The 18,592-nt window shown below is 33.4% G+C and overlaps 1 protein-coding gene across 4 annotated transcripts in view; it reads right to left on the bottom strand.

Annotated features, from left to right (window-relative positions):
* fam171a1 (family with sequence similarity 171 member A1) overlaps positions 1-18,592 on the bottom strand; it is a 54,937-nt gene that overhangs the window by 20,400 nt on the left and 15,945 nt on the right. For 2 of the 4 annotated variants that reach the window (XM_073926084.1, XM_021466922.3), the window contains exons 1-4: positions 10,499-10,715; positions 8,891-9,118; positions 6,517-6,609; positions 1,856-2,014 (exon numbers count right to left, since the gene is read on the bottom strand). Coding sequence is in view for 2 of the 4 variants with exons in the window: in XM_021466922.3 (XP_021322597.1) it covers positions 1,856-2,014; positions 6,517-6,559 (202 nt within the window). In the remaining 2 variants the exon portion in view is untranslated. Of the gene's footprint in view, positions 1-1,855; positions 2,015-6,516; positions 6,610-8,890; positions 9,119-10,498; positions 10,716-18,592 lie in introns of those variants that run through there. The other 2 variants (XM_073926083.1, XM_001335895.7) reach the window with 1 other exon arrangement.

Raw genomic sequence — 18,592 nt, 5'->3', positions numbered from 1 at the left:
CTTTTTTTTTTTTTTTTTTGGTAGAAGAGCTCCTATTTATTCTTTTTTATGCATTTACCCTTCCTTGACTGTGTAACTCGGTGTAGTTTTTCAAGGTCTGAAAGTATCAAAGATCAAAGTGCACAATCAATAGATTTATTGTCTTCAATAAATCTATTTAAAGGGACACTTCTTTAAATAGAGCTAAACCTACTGTAAAAAAAAAAATATATGTATCTAAATTATGAACTGTAAACATAGCACATTAAAGGCACTTTATATTGAAATTGTTCACTGCTGTTGGTGTTTACTGCTAACTACTAAAATCTGGTATCATGTACACTGCAAAAAAAGCTTTTCTTATTTCCGGGTTTCTGCAGATATCATAATGTCAAATTTAAGACTTAAAGACCTTTTTAAGACCTATCACAATATCAAAAACACACATACACATAAAGAGAAAATGATAAAATCACAAAATTAGTAATAAAATAAATGTATTCAAATTGAACAGTACTAAATACAGGTTAGATGCACCATCGAACTACAGAAAAAAACAAACAAACATCCTAAGGCTGGTGCTGCATCGCGCACCTCACAGACGAGGCTTTTATATCGGACACATTCACCATTGAGATAATATTTTAAATGACAGGGGGCAGTCAAAAGAAACCCACTGTAAAGTCAGACGAATAAACAGAGAAGTAATACGTTTCCGGAACTACGTCATATCATTAATATTATTGAAGATTTTTTAGACTAATTGTTTTTTTATTACTTTTACAATTTATTATAAAGATTATTATAACCATTCAAGATTTTTTTAAATCAAACTGACGCATCACTTGCTTTTTTTCCTATTTCAGACAGCCTTCTACCTAATAAAGTTGAATATCAATGACAACAGAACATGGGTTGCTCTACAACTATATATTTTATCATAGAAAAAATAAAAGCAAAAACTCACAAAAATGCTGACGTTTTTTATTTATTCATTTTTTTTCACTCTACAATTCACACATTACTGTCTGGCTAGTTTCTGTCCAATACTTATGCTAAAAAGGCAATAATGGTCCAACATTCCTGGCCATTATCACCAATAAAGCCTAGAAAAACAGGTATCAGTTTATTGTAAACTGATAGGTTCAAATATTTCTTTCCAGTTATCAAAGACATAATTTGTTACTTAATTTTAGTTTGTAATTAGTAAATTGTTTTAAATTCAAAATTGTAATATATACATCAAAATCTATGAATGGTGGAAAAACATATTCGGTAATATTAAAACCACTTGGGTCTACACTTTTGCATCGCTTCTTTTTTTGTTTTAACAAACTGTTGGTCTCATTTCTAGTTGTAATACCGCAAATTACATTTGGACTAGTAAAATAAAGAACTATAACACCACGAAAACCAAGCAACAACAAAACATTTTTTAGAAGAGCATTAGATGTAGCGTTACATGGATATCGCAAAAATAAGACCTGTGGGAAAATATTTAAGACCTAGAACAACCAATTTAAGACTTAAGGCGTAAAGTTTCAACTTTTAAAATGTAGACTTTTTAAGAACCTACGGAAACCCTTTATTTAGAGTTTTGACTTATTTCTAGTCCAAATACAAGCAAAATAGGTAAAAACAAGCTAAATAATCTGCCAATGGAGTAAGCAAAATAATCTTGTTTTAAGGAGAAAAAAAATCCACTTAATTTTGACTTCTTATTTCTGGATACAAGACTAGTTTTTTGCTTGTCTAGAAAATGTTTCTTGGTTTGAGGATGCTTAGATATTTGAAGTGGAAACAAGACAAAAATGAAGTAAGAAAATATTTCTTTGCAGTGTATTTCCCAGAAATAGCTCAGCTCCCATTGCGTTACCTGTGAAGTTTGGATGAAGCCCCTGCAGGTATGGAAAGTACTGTGTGTCCTGTGTGGAGCTGCTCACAGTGAGGAAGGCCGTCAGGTTGGTGTAGGTTGCATTAGAAGGAAGACTCAATGCTCTTCTCTGGAACTGGACCCGCGGCTGCAACTTTGGGCCTACAAACACACACACACACACAACACACACACAACACACACACAACACACACACACAACACAACACAACACAACACACACACACACACACACACACACACACACACACACACACACACACACACACACACACACACACACACACACACACACACACACACACACACACACACACACACACACACACACACACACACACACACACACACACACACACACACACACACACACACACACACACACACACACACACACACACACACACACACACACACACACACACACACACACACAAATATGCAACATTCTGAGATGGACGAAATGCGGCACACATTAGGCTGATAATCCAACATCAACAACATAATACATGCATCTTCTATCTCTCTCCTCTAAATGGAGTAGATCAGCAGTTGACAGAGTGCTGGTAGTGCAGCATGTGTCTCTAGAGAGTGAGGAGGTCATTATGTTTCCATTGTGGCAAATATTACATACCATAGACATGAGACCAGGCTATAGCTAATGCAGTCCTCACACAACTGTAACACAACACTCAGAATGAGACCCTCAGTAATAGTGGTGCACAATACTACCGTTCAAAATGAATGAAAAAGACATGTTTGCATATATGCATATATTTGATTACAAATAAATTAAATGAACATTAATGCTGAATAAAACCAGTAAAAAAATAATTAAATGTTAAATAAATAATACTCCAAACATTTGAAAGGTGTTGTATATTGGTGTAATATTGGTTACTGACTGATATCAGATTTCTTTTTAAATGCTTCCTTACTGAATAAAAGCACTAATGTTAAATAAATATATTAACAACAGTGTGTTCAGTAGTGGTATTGACTCATATCAGATGTTATTCTGATATGTGAACTAGCATTTACCTAAAATTAAATACTTAAATCATATTGAGCTTAAACTTCTGAATGGCAGTGTACATCAAAATATTGGATACTGGCTGATTTAGATTTCTACAATCATCTCTTATCTACTTTAGCATAGGAGATGAAAATAGTCATGGTCCCATAGAGGATCACTTTGTTCAGTTGTGTGAGGAGGAGTCAAATTTAGTTAATATTAACCCCTTCAGACCCTGCATCCATTACAATGGACATCACATGACATCACATTTCTCTGAAATGTGGAACATAATTAAGGTCTGAATGGGTTAAACTGTTATTGATTGGACCGTTATTTTTTTTAATTGAGGCTAACTATGAAGCTGTGTGCAAAAAGGGGCATCAGTGCATTTTTTGTCTCAGAAAACGATCACGTTTTCACACTGACCCTCTGTCATGCTTTTATTGTTGGCATGGTTTTAAAGTCTGTCCTTTAAAAACAGGAATAGACTGAGACCGATTATTAGGTTGTTTAGGACAGCGGTTCCAGGGGGTCCCGGCCTCAGCGAGCTCTGTGGGGGTAGAGTCATATTTAATTTTTTTTTAGCGGTGGTCAATTGGAGAACTATCATATTGCCTTAGTTTATTTTGTTCCCTAACTGACATAAAAAAAAAAATGACAAATTTGAAATTACTCTACCACAAAAAAGACAAGAGTCTCATAGATTCACCTTCAGCAGCTAATGTGAGGAAAGTGAGGAGGCTCCAAACATTTCGGGTCGCAGTGCTAGCAATACTAGAAACACGAAATGCAGGAAATACCAAAAGAGTTTGCTGAACTATGGTTTTATTCCATTTTCTTGAAGCAAAGAGTCCCTGACCCAGCCACAGCATCTGCGCCAAAGTTCTTGCTAACGAATGCATGAGGCAGTCCAAATAATAAGACATTTGCAGACGACTCATCCCCAGTACCGCAATAAGCCCACAGCCTTTTGTAAGTGCAAGGCAAAAGAATGGACTCGCACCCAAGAGGAGAGACATCAAAACTACAGACAAGAAATTTTTCGAAAATTGGCAACTAATATAGGGCCAATTTAAAAGCCAAAGGCTTACATTTTTCAGTTACAAATGGCATACAGATGTTTGCTCTTATATTTTACATTAGGGTATTATTTGTGCATAAACATATCTAGATGTAGTAATAAACATACTGTTCACCGTTGACAGGAGAATATTGTTGAGTACTGAATGCAGAACATTAGTAGCTGTAGCTCTCAACCTCTGTTTGAAGAGCTTACCCTACTCCTTTCGGGTCAAAGGTTTCAGATGTTTTTTAGTATGTCAAAAACGTTACAGGAATAGCTTTGTCCCATCATCAATTGTTGCTCTGAATAAATTTAATATTTAAGATGTACTTTTTTTGTGTATATGTTGGTGTGTGTTTATGTGTGATTTAATTGTTTGTATCAAATGCCAAACTTTGCTACAAAAAGAATCAACCTATGGGTACCAGTAAAGTCAACTGAACTAAACTGCTAAATTTAATTAGTAAGCACATGTATGTCCATCCAAACATCCATATTAATATTTAAAAACACTAACAATTCTTTTGAAACTAATAGTTTTTATATAAATCATACACATTATAATGTTGTAATGTCCAAGTTGACATACAATGACTGATTCAATGTAATTAAATTTAGGCAAAAAATACAGAAATGGCATCTGGTGATAAAAAAAAAAAAAATATATATATATATATATATATATATATATATATTTTTTTTTATTGAAATAAATTAACCCTCGTCCCTACACCTGCTTCTACTCAGAAAAGCTGATTTCATACACTTCACTTTAGTTGAGAACACTGCTGTGTCTGAGCAAAAGAACCAGAGTGAATGTGATACTAATCGTCTCCAAGAACAGGACTATAAAAGCAGATCTGTGACAAGTTTGTGTGACATTTGTCTCAGCAGTGTGTCTGAAACACTAAGTCAGTCTGTGTCCTCTGTGCTTTTGTTATGAGTGTGTGGTGATTGAGTGTTTTCAGGGGAATGACTGAGGCGATGCTCTCAATGAGAGAGCAGCGATAGCGCTCCTCTGAGACCCATAAATATGTCTCTTTCTCCACATACCACATACACTCAAACCAAGGTGCAGGTTACACAAAAAAAGAAGTTGCTAGGGGGAAGAGTAAAAGGACAATAGTGCAAGTTGGAAGAAAAAAGGACATGTGGAGACAGAAAAAGAAGCAATGCAAAAGACTGGATGGAAAAAGGGAATTCTCTTCATTCTTGTGTTGTGGTTATGCGCATGTGGCATCCGGCTCACTTAGAACATTTTAATTAGCACAAATCTCATGAGCCACAAGGAGAGATGCATTCTCATTACAAAATTCTAAATTCATATGATGCTGTGTTCACATTACACAATACTTTTATCTATTATGAGAATGCACCTATTTTTATGCAAATTTAGAATTTTTCTGCATAAAAACGCTTGATTGTGACAGTGAGATGCGCATGATTGTTGAAAATGTTCATAAAAAAAACTAATGCGCATAACTGAGTAGGATAAACTTTTTATCCAAGAAAAATGTGCATAAACTATGATGGAAACCAAATTCCAGTATGCGCATTAAAAAAGTGATGTGATTTTGTTATCATGTGAGATCATGCAAGCATAAACATGGGCAGCATTAATGAACAAACACCATTTATGAACAATGCTCTTAGAGGCGGCATTTATCACACAATTACATGTCTTTGTTTTATCATGTTTTTAAGATGTAATTACAGAATTTTCAGTATTTTAATATTATTAGCACCACTATACTATTAATCTGTATTTCAATAGTTAATAATATAACCAGGGCTTAATTTTTGCCGGAACATGCTGGATCCAGAACCTTATTTTACCGATCCCCAGTATTTACAATAAATAACAAATAGAATGCATCAAACGTTTTAACTACAAACATGCTCTCACACACACACACACACACACACACACACACACACACACACACACACACACACACAAACACACAAACACACAAACACAAACACACACACACAAACACAAAAGGGATCTGTGAGGCAGTTTTAATGAGTGACTCCTGACACACCCTGACTTTCTCCTTCACATTTCACCTTCAGTACAGGTAGTTCATTAACACTCTTTTCAAACCCCAAATGAAGCACTATGTTTATGTGTTGTCACATGAACAACAAATAATGTTGCTATTAAAAGGTACAAAATTTAATTAAGAAATACTTTTGGTCCACATTCCTATAATCTTTCCTCCTAAATTATTCATAATTTATATAATCATCAATAAATCAATTATAAAATCATTGTAATTTTCATGTAATAACTTATTGATTTTTTTTTTTATTAATGAACTGACATTTATTTATGATTTACTTTATGATTTACCTAGACTATATTAAATCCGAATACAGTTGCTGTTAGCCAGCTTTGCTTTGTTCAACACAATATTTCTTACAGTATCTGTCCTGCAAATCTACAAATATATAGATACAAATTTATAGGTAGTGATTAAAAAAATCTGTCTTGCTGGTATGATTATGAATAAACATACAGAAAGAACAAACTGATGACTGATGTTGTCAAAACTTTTACCTTGAAATCCAGAGACAATCTCCACCACATCTTCATAAACCATCAGAGTAGCAGCTCTTTCAGGAAGCAGATCCAGACTGAGAGATGAGAACACTTAAAAACAAATCAAAAATGTACAATTAGGAAACCCACTCACAACCTAGCTTTAAAGAATCCCTTCCACTTTCTTTTTCATTACTATTTGAAAACAAGATCTACTATTTACAATGCCATGCGTTACCTCAAATAGTGTGTCCTGAAACATCTGCATGATTGTGGATTGTAAGCTGATTTTCTTTTGTCTGCTACTAGTAAGTGGGTTAATCTCATTAGCCGCATTATAGCATTCGATTTATTTCTAACAGTTTTCTGCACTGTAGCTCCACTCAAGGCAAGAAACTCACAGGATGTGTTAGTCACCGAAAGGTACAGTATAATTAATCCATCCAATTAATACAGTCTTCAAAGACAAGGAACACAGCATTGTTCAGGAATAATGAAAAACAGGATTTTCTGCACGTGCACACTGGTGATTTTACAGTTACAGCTACTAATGTGTAAAAGAAACGAACACAAATTGGGCTAAGAAGAAAAACTAAACAGCTTGACACTGGTTTGGGACCAACATTAGTTTTACATCAGATGCTACAAGTGAATTCAGGCTTCACTTCAATACAATGTGCAGTATAAAACAATATTAGGTGTAACAATGCACAAAAATGAGACATTAGCATATATTGTAACCTACCTCAGGTTTCAGTACAGCAGTAGAATATTATTTTTTTTAAAGGTCCAGTAATATTAAAATATTGTTTTTTAGATGTTACACCCGATTCACACAGGTCTTCAGCATCAACGCTTGATGGAGGATGTGTCTGAAGTTGGGGCTGACACCATAGTCATAGCAGGGTCAGCCAACGAAATAAGACTACAATCGGCTACTGTCTGAGCTAGGGTATTTGCTGAAACTTCCGTTGGTGCCTGAAAAGTTGAAACAGCGCTGACAGGTCCACAATTCAGTTCGGCAACGCTTGACGTCACCCATTTAAAGTGATTGGTAAGCGTTGGCGCTGCGTTATCATTATGCAAATCTTCCAGGACATCTACAAGCTAGCGTGGGATAAAAGTGACAAAATTCACATTTTAAAGAGATAAAAACTGATAATACGCCTAAATGGATCAACGTTTTTCTTTCATGTCACTTCATTCTTCAGTTTATCATCAAAATTTGACCAATCAAATGCTCTCTAGTATCTGATATGCCACGCCCCCTTAAAGATGCTCTCATTTTTTTTTTCATTCAATGTGCCTGAGCTCAACCACTCTCACTGCTTTTAAAAAGGGAAGGAGCTACTCTACGTCCCACCCTCTCTTTGTTTTTCAGTTAAGATTACGTCAAACTATGAATTAAAAAAAAGCACAAATCAAAGCACTTCACTAGAACTTTAACAGCAGTAAACTGAACAAACTGTGTACATTTTAATTAAATTATAATAACTTATTTGTTTTTTATGGATTAAAAAGTACAAATACATTCCATATTCTAATAAATATAGTTTAAATTAGAAACAGCTCAATACATTTCCAGTTATTTGCTTTATATTAATTTACCATGTATCCAAGGTTTCTGCAGGTTTCTTCTTCTTCTAAGAAAGAAAATTTTCCTATTATAATAGATTAACTCCTATTATGAATGAAATTTTAGACTTATACAGGGCTAAACACTAAGGATTTTTTTCTAATGGCCCGGTTATTCTTTAAGTAGTTTTTGTATTAATGGAAGATCATGTAAAGGGATGTAAAGGGTTGCTTTAGTTTTCTTTCCCTGATAAGGGAAATCAATAGTGAGAATATGCTGTAAAATGTCTAATGGCTGTTGTGAATTTTATCGCTTTGCAATAAAAAACTTTTTAAAAAAATTATGATTTGAGATGGATTATTTGTTGATTGTCCAAGTAAAGCTACCCTATGGGGCCAACAGCCAAAAGGAAAATTATGACTTGTTTAAAATGATTTAAGACCTACAAAACAATATATTAGTGAATAAGACTTTTTTAGACCTAAAAGTTTGTTTTTGAAATGTAAAATATTTTAAGACTTTAAGACCCCGTGGACACCCTGTTATTATCTGAAGCTTGCTGTTCATTTTTAGAAATTCTGTAGCATATGTATTCAATGTATAATCACTGAATTGAATTAGAAATCAAGAATCAAATTAAGAGCTGAATGACTTGAAATTAGAGCTTTTTAAATCCCAGCTTGATTTAGATAAATGCTAAATTTTACTTTTTAAAATTGTTATTAGTTAAGGCTTTGAATTCTCGTGTGAGAATTAAATGACCATAATGGTAAAATAAATCTAAAATCATTTCATTATCCAAAATGAGGTGTTTACCAGGCAGCCTGCTGGGTCTCCATGGGACGGAGTTGGGCACATAACCACGCTTGGTAGCGGTGACTACAAGCAGGTCAACGAGTCGATAGGGAAACCGGATGAAGGCATTGCCGTCTGCACCAGAGACGTCAGAGGAAACAGGAGTGTGGTTGGTGAAGACCTCCACCGTGACACCAGACAGAGGCTGATGTGTGCTGGAGTCACTCAGGTGAACCTTCAGCACCACTTCTGCAAAGAAAAAAAAAGAAAGAAAAATGATACGGTCACATTCTGCTGTAAGAACTCACATGTTTAATGTATGAAGTTAACAGTATTTTGTCATCAATATGAGTATTTTGTCATCAATATTTGAGTCTGATAGCAGTTTCCCTTTAAATTATTCAAGAGCAACACCTGGGTACATAAAGAATTTCTGATATTTTAAAACTGATTTTACTGTGAAATGAATACGCTGTTTATTAGGTTTGCACACTATATCGATTCAGACTATATCATGATGTGTGTATCTGTAATAGACACAGAGTAACCAATGATATGTAAGGGATTAAAGTTGACAAAAACACCATAGTTCAGGACATACCTGATTTATGGATTAATTGCATTGAACTATAATGGAGTTTGTGGTTTGCATTGATTAAGGCACGTGACGGTATTCAAGAGAGTTTGAAGAATTTGTGTGTGAGAAATTACAAAGTTTGCTTTAATTAAGATATATATTTTTTTAATTTACACAGTGAGGAGTAGACATTGTTATTTAATATCTGATTATTCAGCTTCTGTTTATGAATATTGACTATCCAGAAAAACAATGGAGTGTTAATTGAATTTAAATCTTTGGTACATAGATTTTTTTTTTATTGTTATTTGATTATTTTATTTTATGCAGATATTAATAAAAAAAAAAAAAAGAATTCTCTCTAAAGAGAGCTATTTAAGTCATATGGTATATTTATTATATATGTATTAATATTGGAAGAAACATAATATTGCAAGCATTCTTTTCCTCCTATCTCTCTAGGAGGAAAGGAATGCGTGCAATATTATGTTTCTTCCAATATTTTGAATCTAATATATGCCATCAACTACTTAAAATTCTGCATAAGCTCGTGTCTATTGTATTTTCTATTTAAAAAAATATTACTTTTTTCAATGGACAGAATACAAATCTAGACTACAACTGTAAACATCTTAAAATATTTAGCTTTGTAGCTCATTAACATTACTCATCCCCACCCCATTTGAATCTTTCCATTTATCAATGTACTGTGTTTTGTAACTGTAACTCACACACTGGTTTAAAAAAGCAAAAAAACAAACAAAAAACAAACAAATCACATAAAAATATGTAAAAATTATGCAAAATAAATTAACTATACATATGATTTAAGGCCAGCATGATATTGGGGGGGAAAAAAACGACATTAAAAATATATTCTTTATCTGTAATATATGAAAATTCAACCCAATGACGCTACATGGAAAAAAGAACAATTTACAGAAAAAAAAAAAGGAAAATATTAAGTTTACAAGGATTATTTGCCAATAATATATACTTGCAATCTTACATACATGTTTAGGAAAAAAAAAAAAAAAAGCATCATGACTTACCACTCTAATGACAGAAGCAATTTTGAAGCTCTGAATTAAAACCTTTAGTTTAGGCTTACAATTTATTGAGGTTACGCTTTATGCAGGACAAGAAGCAATCAGTGCACATACGAGCCTGGCAGAATCGACCATCAGCAACAGCTAATAAAAATGAGTAACTGCATTACGTCTGACCCTCTTTAATTACATAAAGTGCACCCTAATGCTGGCTGGCGATGAAAAATGTTCTTCAAACTCCCTTTTCATAGAAATCCTCACAGGGCACTTAAGGAAAAGAACCAATCAGCACTCAGAGAAACCCCCCCGACATCCTCAGCACAGGCCAATGGAAACGACAGCTCAAAACAATGGGCTGCTTTCCTTCCTCTAGGAAACTCTGGCTCCATAAGGAAGCCACTGGAAAAACACTTCCTTTTCATGTAGTGATAAATTCCACACGAACACATCAAAAAGAGGGACATGTTCTTGGGTAAAGACAGACTACTGTAATTAAATACTGCTATAGTGGAAAAATTGGGGTCCATGGGAAATGCATACTACATGTTTGAATCATAAGGCTGATTTTCAAAGAAATAGTTCACATGAAAATAAATGAATAAAAAAAGGATGATTTTTTGAAGAATATTGCAAACCAGTAGAGATTGTAGGGTTGGAGGATTAATCAAAGGCAACTTTCATGATCATTAAGCTGGTTCTGCCAAATCTCTAGCATCTGCTTTCAGATGGAGAGCCACGGTTCACTGACAAGATACACAAAAATCAAAGACGATTTAATTGACGTGATTGTGAAATCAAAGAGAATCATTATGCGATTTGATTGCTGTTTGCATTGCATCTCAGTGATCAATGGCTGTGTTGCTAATACATCTGAAAATAGGGTTGTCAAAAGTATCGAGTTCGGTATTATCAATACAGAATTGTGAAAAACATCCATATTCTGACGGTATGAAACCATGGATAACAATATCACTGTTTTACAGTATTGTGATTACTGCTCTAAAATATCTTTTTTAAATGTATGAGTAAAAAACAAACAAAAAAAAATCTCTTTTGAAAATCTATTTTATTTTGAGAAACATTTAAAATATTTTTAAAAATTTTTCTGCTGTCTTCATTTGTTTTAAAAACAAATTTTCTCTTTACAATTTAAAACAGCATCTTTGGATATTTTTCTGCTGGGAGATACTGTTGTCCTAAAAAAAAAAAAACACACACAAAAACGTAAAAAAAAAAAAAAAATCTTACTCATACCTTAGGAACGGTATTACAGAAATGTACGGTATTTTGATGGTTTAAAAACCTTGACTTTTCCAAAAGTGCTCAAACGTTAGCAGAATTATTTTTTTTACATTTCTGTACCAATTGGTACCGAACTCGATACTTTTAATAACACTATCTAAAAGTATGTCAAAATGCCATATTTAATAAGATGGTTTAACTCCCAACAGTTCATAACTTCAGTTGAAAGTCCTAAATCCTTCTCTGAGATGACTCCATCGTTGCGTGATTATTAGTCACTGCAAATCAATTAAGTAGTTCCAATATCTCCGTTTGATTTCCTGGATGTCTTCTTTGCGGCGTATTTGCAGTTTCCTCATAAGAGCGCCTTCTGAAGATATTTACTACTGATCACAGAACTGTGCTTCCCTGAGATAAGGGACATAAGGTTATAAGATGTACATGACCATCGCAGCTTTTGCTAAATCGTTTTTTTATTTTTTTTATTTAGAATTATCGTGCGGCCCTATGTTATTGACATCCACAGTAACGGCTACCAGTTGCCAATATTATTCAAAACATTTTTTTGTGCTCAGCAGAAACTTACCAGGTTTGGAAGAATTGGAAGGGTAAGTAAATGGCAATGTTCATGTTTGGGTGAGCTTTTCCTTCAATTCTTTTGTACATTTTACACAAACCAGTCTGTTTGCTTTCAACCCATAAAGTGCAAAGCCTGACCATAATAAATGACAAAAAATAGTTTTGTTCAGTGTGAAAGTTAACTTACAGGTTCATTATAGACATATTTGAATTAAAGGGTTAAGAGCAAAAACACAGCATAACTTTCACTCAACCGCATCTTTGAAATCCATCAAATATGAAAGTGGTTTAAAAGCACTGACGCACATGCACAAAGTAAAACAAATGCATTACCATCACCCTTTTCTCTATTGCTTTGTTAGTGAAGGGCAGTGTGTACAGGCACTGACCTCTCCTGAAGAGCACATACTGTATGCAAACTCTACAGAGCTCAGATTAATATACGCTAAATAAAGGATCACATAGTCAGATAGTTATTATCAAGCCTTGAATCACCCAGGTGTTTATCTTGCAGTAATGACGGAGGTTTGTGCCATATCCTATAATTACATGAGTATAGTTACCACACAAACAACAAACATAGACGTGCAAAGCCGATCTGAGTTAAACTTGCACAAATCTTATGCAAGGTGGAAAAAACATGGACATTAAACTAAACTAACAAACTAAATAAAGAAATAAATAGTACAAATAAACTATAGAATTATAAATGTCCAAATTATGCTTGTTGAAAATGTAGCTTTGAATTTTACATTTTGGAAGACTTCCAAATATCATCAACACCCACACCTTTAAAAGTTAGTTAATCTGTAAAAGACAAAGGGTATGCCAGTAAAAGTGTATGATTTTAAGCAGACAATAAGAAAAAAATCACAACTATACAGTTTATAATTTAGATTTCACTATCCTAAGTTTTGCCTATTTGCCATCAAGAATTTAGTATGATCATTTATTGTTTTATATTTCCCAATAGGTTAAAATAGGTATGTGGTTTAATTGTAGACATAAATTAATTTTGACATTATCACAAAATATATTTAAAACATTTAAGATGGCACTTTGATTACATTTAATATGCTTGCTGTGTGTGTAATATCACATTTGTAAATCTACTTTGAAGTGGACACTAAAACGAGACACTAAAACGAGACGTCTCATCTTTGACCCTTATATATATTATAATAAAAAGTATGTTAGTGAGATTGTAATTTTGGCCCTTTCAGCCAATTAAAGTGCAGCAGCAGTAGTGGTGGGGTAGTTCAGTCACAGGGGACATAGTAATGTGTCATATACTATATGTGTCATAGTAAGGGGGAGGTGGATATTGATCCCACTGGAGAGACGCTGAGGAGCTCTGCAGTTTAATCCAGGCAGAATTGGAGAGACATTCAACCTCAGACCAATCAGACCAAGTCACAATGTACACAATGTACATATAACACAACAGCCATGGAACAGTCAAGCAGAGAGCCAAGTTTATACACAACACTGTTCTGTGTTGGTAAGAATAAAAATGGAAAGAATTTAAATGAACTGCAAAAAATGGCTGTTTTTCCACAAATGCTCATAGTTTTTTCAAAAATGCTGGTTAATTAAGTAAACAATAAGGCCCAAAAGCACAAACTATAATGATCTCTTTATTTAGGGGTGGGCCATAACAAAGGAAAAAAAAAAATAAATAAAATAAATAAATAAATAATTCGAACAAAATATTTCAGGAAAATCCATATTTACAGTTTAATTAGTTTTTTTTCTTTACAACACTGCTGTTTTTAATATTTTACAAGTTAAACAACCAAACTAATTTCATTATTTATAAAAAACAAGTCCTTACAAGATAACAAAATATCAAATACAAAAAATTCAGACATTTACGTCAAAGTGGTTGTTGGTAAAAAAAAAAAAACTGTTATTTCCTAATAACAAAGATCTAAAAAGAAGAAATGCATATACAAATAAATCAAAAGGTTTTTTTCTCAGGTAAAGTGGGTGCATATTTAGCAGTACAGCATGTAAAAACAAACATATCAAATCTAAAAGGAGCCCTAAAGGTTTTGCTTTACTACCATTAAAGGGACAGTTCACCCAAAAATTCTGTCATTATTTAGTCTTTTAGCCTGCTTTCTCTTTAAAGTCTACATGAACTGAAAGCTGCGATAATTTTTTTCATATTGTGATGCAGTTCCTAGAAAAACAGAAAATTAAATGAGAAAACAGTGATTGTGGCTGTTTTTTTCTCCTGCAAGCTAAATGGATGTAGTAAAATAGGCATTTCATTCAGAAAGATCAGGAAAAGTGTTTTAGAAAAGTTATTGAAACCTTACAGATTCCTCTTTCTCATCATTTCTGTTTGCTGTCAAAACAATAGCTCAAAATCACATGATCTGAGAATTTAACTGAAAAAAAAAAACAGCAAGTGCATTTTCAGATTTTAATTTTAGATTAAAAGGGAAAACTATTTTTTTTCTTAATGACATGCACAGATGAATTATTCACCACAAAACTGGTAATGTGAGCTAACAAAATCATAAGGGTTTGTTTCGATTTCATTTGTACTTTAAGACCTTCACATGGTCAGGCATTAATTTAGTTTCATTTACTTTCTCTTGGGGTAACCAACTTTGTTTCTATGTAAACCTTTCAAAGTCCTGTAACAAGGCATTGTTTTTTAAAGGCTTTATATATCGTTGTGTCTGCTGTACGCACTAGGAGTAAAAGCTGCATAGCAGCTTGCAAATGAAGTAACTGGCAAGGTTTTAAATCACATGAAACTAACGTAGTTTTGTCATTATGAATAGTGATTGTAATGCATGTCATCATTTTGTATATAGAGATGAAGGTGCCAGTTGCAAATGATACAATGTTTGGTTCAGTAAGATACTATAAAAATCCTTACTAAACAGATTGTACAGACATTTTTAATCGGTCACGATCATATCGCAAACTCCTAGACTATATCAGATGCTTAACTTTTAAAAATGTACTAAACATTTTTTTCTAAAAATCATACCAATCTTCTTTTGATCGGTAGTGTACAGCATGAAAACATTTGTAATCCTTTAATGTGATTTACAGAAGACATCCACTGAAATGTCATGGTGTCTATACAAAAATAATAACAACAATCAACAGACATGCAACTAATAATTTATTTCCACTTGAAAAAAAGCACAAATCGCTTTGACCAATGCCCTATAGAACTCTGAATGATATTTATACAAATCTGTTGAAAATGCTTCGTATTTTTCAGAAGTTAGGGTTAGGCAATATCAATTGCCTTAAGTGTATAGGGAAAAATACTAAGGGCAGCTAAATTATTTCAATAAAAACATTTTAAATAAAACCATACATCCAAAAAAGCCGCCACCTGTGGTGTTTTTTCAAAGCACAGGTGCAGGCGGTGTCATCGCAGCAGTCTCTGCAGTGTTTACTGTAAGCAGCTTTTGAAATGTTATCCAGCAGTCTGAAGAGAACGCAGTCATCCAACACTAGGTAAATATTTGACTTGAAAAATAGCACTGTGAAGAATAATACCAATTTTCCTTTGCCCTCGAGCTCTACTGGGAATTACTGATCTGCACAGAGACAATAAAACGAATTAACGTCTTACGCTCTCCCTTTATTTCTTCACACACAGAAAGCCTCATAACTGAAAACCTCCAATGTACAAACCTTCTCTTGCGCTTAAGCCTTTACTTAAAATACTTCTTTTATCATGACCTTTTCCTCAAACAAGGACAAAGACACACACAAACAGATTCCACACAAAAGTATATTCATTTATGGTTTTATACGGAGCAATATAATCTAAAACAGATTATAAGCACAAACTGAACAGACACGTATGCACACACATACAGGAAAGCATTATATTATATCTGGAAAAATTTAAGAGACCACCATCATTATCATTTGCCATTTAGTTTTTTTTTTTTTTTTAAATGTATAATCGTTTTACATTACTAGTGCTGGGCAAAGATTAATCTAAAAATCGCAGTTTGCTTTGACATATGAATGTGTGTGCATTATATATGTATTTATTATGTATATGTGAAACACACACACACACACACACACACACACACACACACAGCAAAACAAAACTATACAAAACAATAGTCACATAGATATTTATTTAAATTGTAATAGAATTTGATTCATATACATATTTTTAAATTTAAATATAAATAAACCTTTTCAAAAATATGCAAGCGTGTGTGTATTTTTATATACACATAATATAGACAGCACACACATATATTATATCATAACAAACTTTTATTTTGGAAGCCATTAATCACAATAAATTTTTGCCCAGCACTATTTCTTACAGATTATTTTCTCCATTTTTAACCACAGACTATTTTATGTTGACCTATTGCCATTTTCAGTAAATAAATGATTAATTCTGCATAAGAAAATTACGAACAACAAAACAGGAGACACTAGCCACATAAAAAGAGAAAAAGAAAATTGTCATTCCAATTAAAATTCTTCTGATTAATATATTTGTTGGAGTGTTTACACTTTACACTACATGGACTGTACATGGACAAAAAAACACAGTAGATTGAAGATGAAGGTCTGTACTAAACTACTATACTACCTACTAAGGGCTGGTGGGAGCAGGTTGTATTGCTGGAAATTAGTGACCTGAAATAGAAAAGTTAACTTTCACACGAGTCGCTGCTCACCGCTCATGTGTTTGTGTGGACTGATAGAAGGATGTTTGGCACTTTTGAAAGCAAGTCAGTTGTGCAATGAAAGCATGTGGATCCCCTTATAGCATGCATTCGTATCACCCATATATTCATATTTATAATATTTATCAATGTTACGAATTACTCCACTGTAACCAATATCTTACATTATGGGAGTTTTATTTTTGCTCTGTCCACTTTTGATGATGAAAATTCAACTCTATGGTTACTTTTATTTACATTTCAGTAGTTTGTGACAAGATATTGTTTAAGAAATTATATATGAAGAAATTAGTCTATAAAATAATCAAAAATGTACTGGCAGCTTTATTACAGAGTTTTTTTTTTTATTACACCAACCCAGATAATAAATCACTTTAAACTTTGTCAAATAAAAAAAAAATAAATACTACTACAATCTTCAAGGTTTCAAAATGCAATTCAAAAGCATAATTAAGTGGATAAAAACATGAATCCCAAAATATGGAAAACGGTCAATTTCCAGATATTTTTTAATGTGTGATCACTGTGTTTGCAAAATCATGACGTAAAAAAAATAATAATCCGCTTATCACGTTTACATGGCAAAGGTTTCATTTTGCTCAGTTTTATAGGCAGTTTTATCCCATCCCTTGAAAACAAGTACAATTTTATTAGGTTTAGGAAATTTATTGAGGTGGTGTTTATATGGAGCATTTTCATTCGGACTGGACTTCATGTAACACACCTAGTAACAAAACATGGAAACCTGTAGTTAACTTTTAACCTAACTGGATCAATCTTCTTTTTTTTGTGTTTTCCAAAAGGTTATTCATTGTTGTACCGCAGATCGGTCTCTCCATCTCTCTCTCTGGGAATTCCCCTCTTCCTCCTCCACTCAATAATACACACATGCTGTGAATCTATGACTTCACCGCTTCATTACACCACACATTATGTCCAGGCAGATCATGCGCACATCTCACACTGACAGCAGCTGGTCTGCAGGTCACAATCTGACCAGCAACGAGATGTACAATACATGCTCAGTCGACATATTGCATGTGGTAGTTGTGTCCAGTCAGCTTTTGGCTTAACATCACAGGAAAGCCGCACAGTTTGTAACTGTGAGTGTGTATGAGCACAGCATGCTAAAGTACATAATGCACCAATATTAGTCAATAATAAGCTTCTGAAGCTTTTGAGTACAACTTGAATAGTATTTTGATGTGGTGGTGTTTTCTATTGGTTTGTTCAAAAACATACATTTTGTCATTATTTACTTTATGACCTTCTTGCTTTAATCAAATACAAAAAAGCTTTTTTCTAATAACCATAGTTGCTTTTTTACATGCAATATAATCAATGCAAAACACGGTCATTTCACTCCTGCTGTTAAAGAGTTTACTCAGCCACCATCCTTTCTAAACCTTCATGAGTTTCTTCCTTCTTCCTTATTTTGAAGGATACTCGAAGCCAGTGCTCATTGATTCCATAGTATTTTTTCCTACTATAGAAATGAATGGTTACTGCTTTTCAACATTCTTCTAAATATCTCTAATTTCATGCCCAGAGAAATAGATTAAAATAGGTTTTG

This window comes from Danio rerio, chromosome 16 (genome assembly GCF_049306965.1).
Source record: "Danio rerio strain Tuebingen ecotype United States chromosome 16, GRCz12tu, whole genome shotgun sequence".
In the NCBI taxonomy this organism is placed as follows: domain Eukaryota; kingdom Metazoa; phylum Chordata; class Actinopteri; order Cypriniformes; family Danionidae; genus Danio; species Danio rerio.
This window is presented reverse-complemented; position numbering and strand designations above follow the sequence as displayed.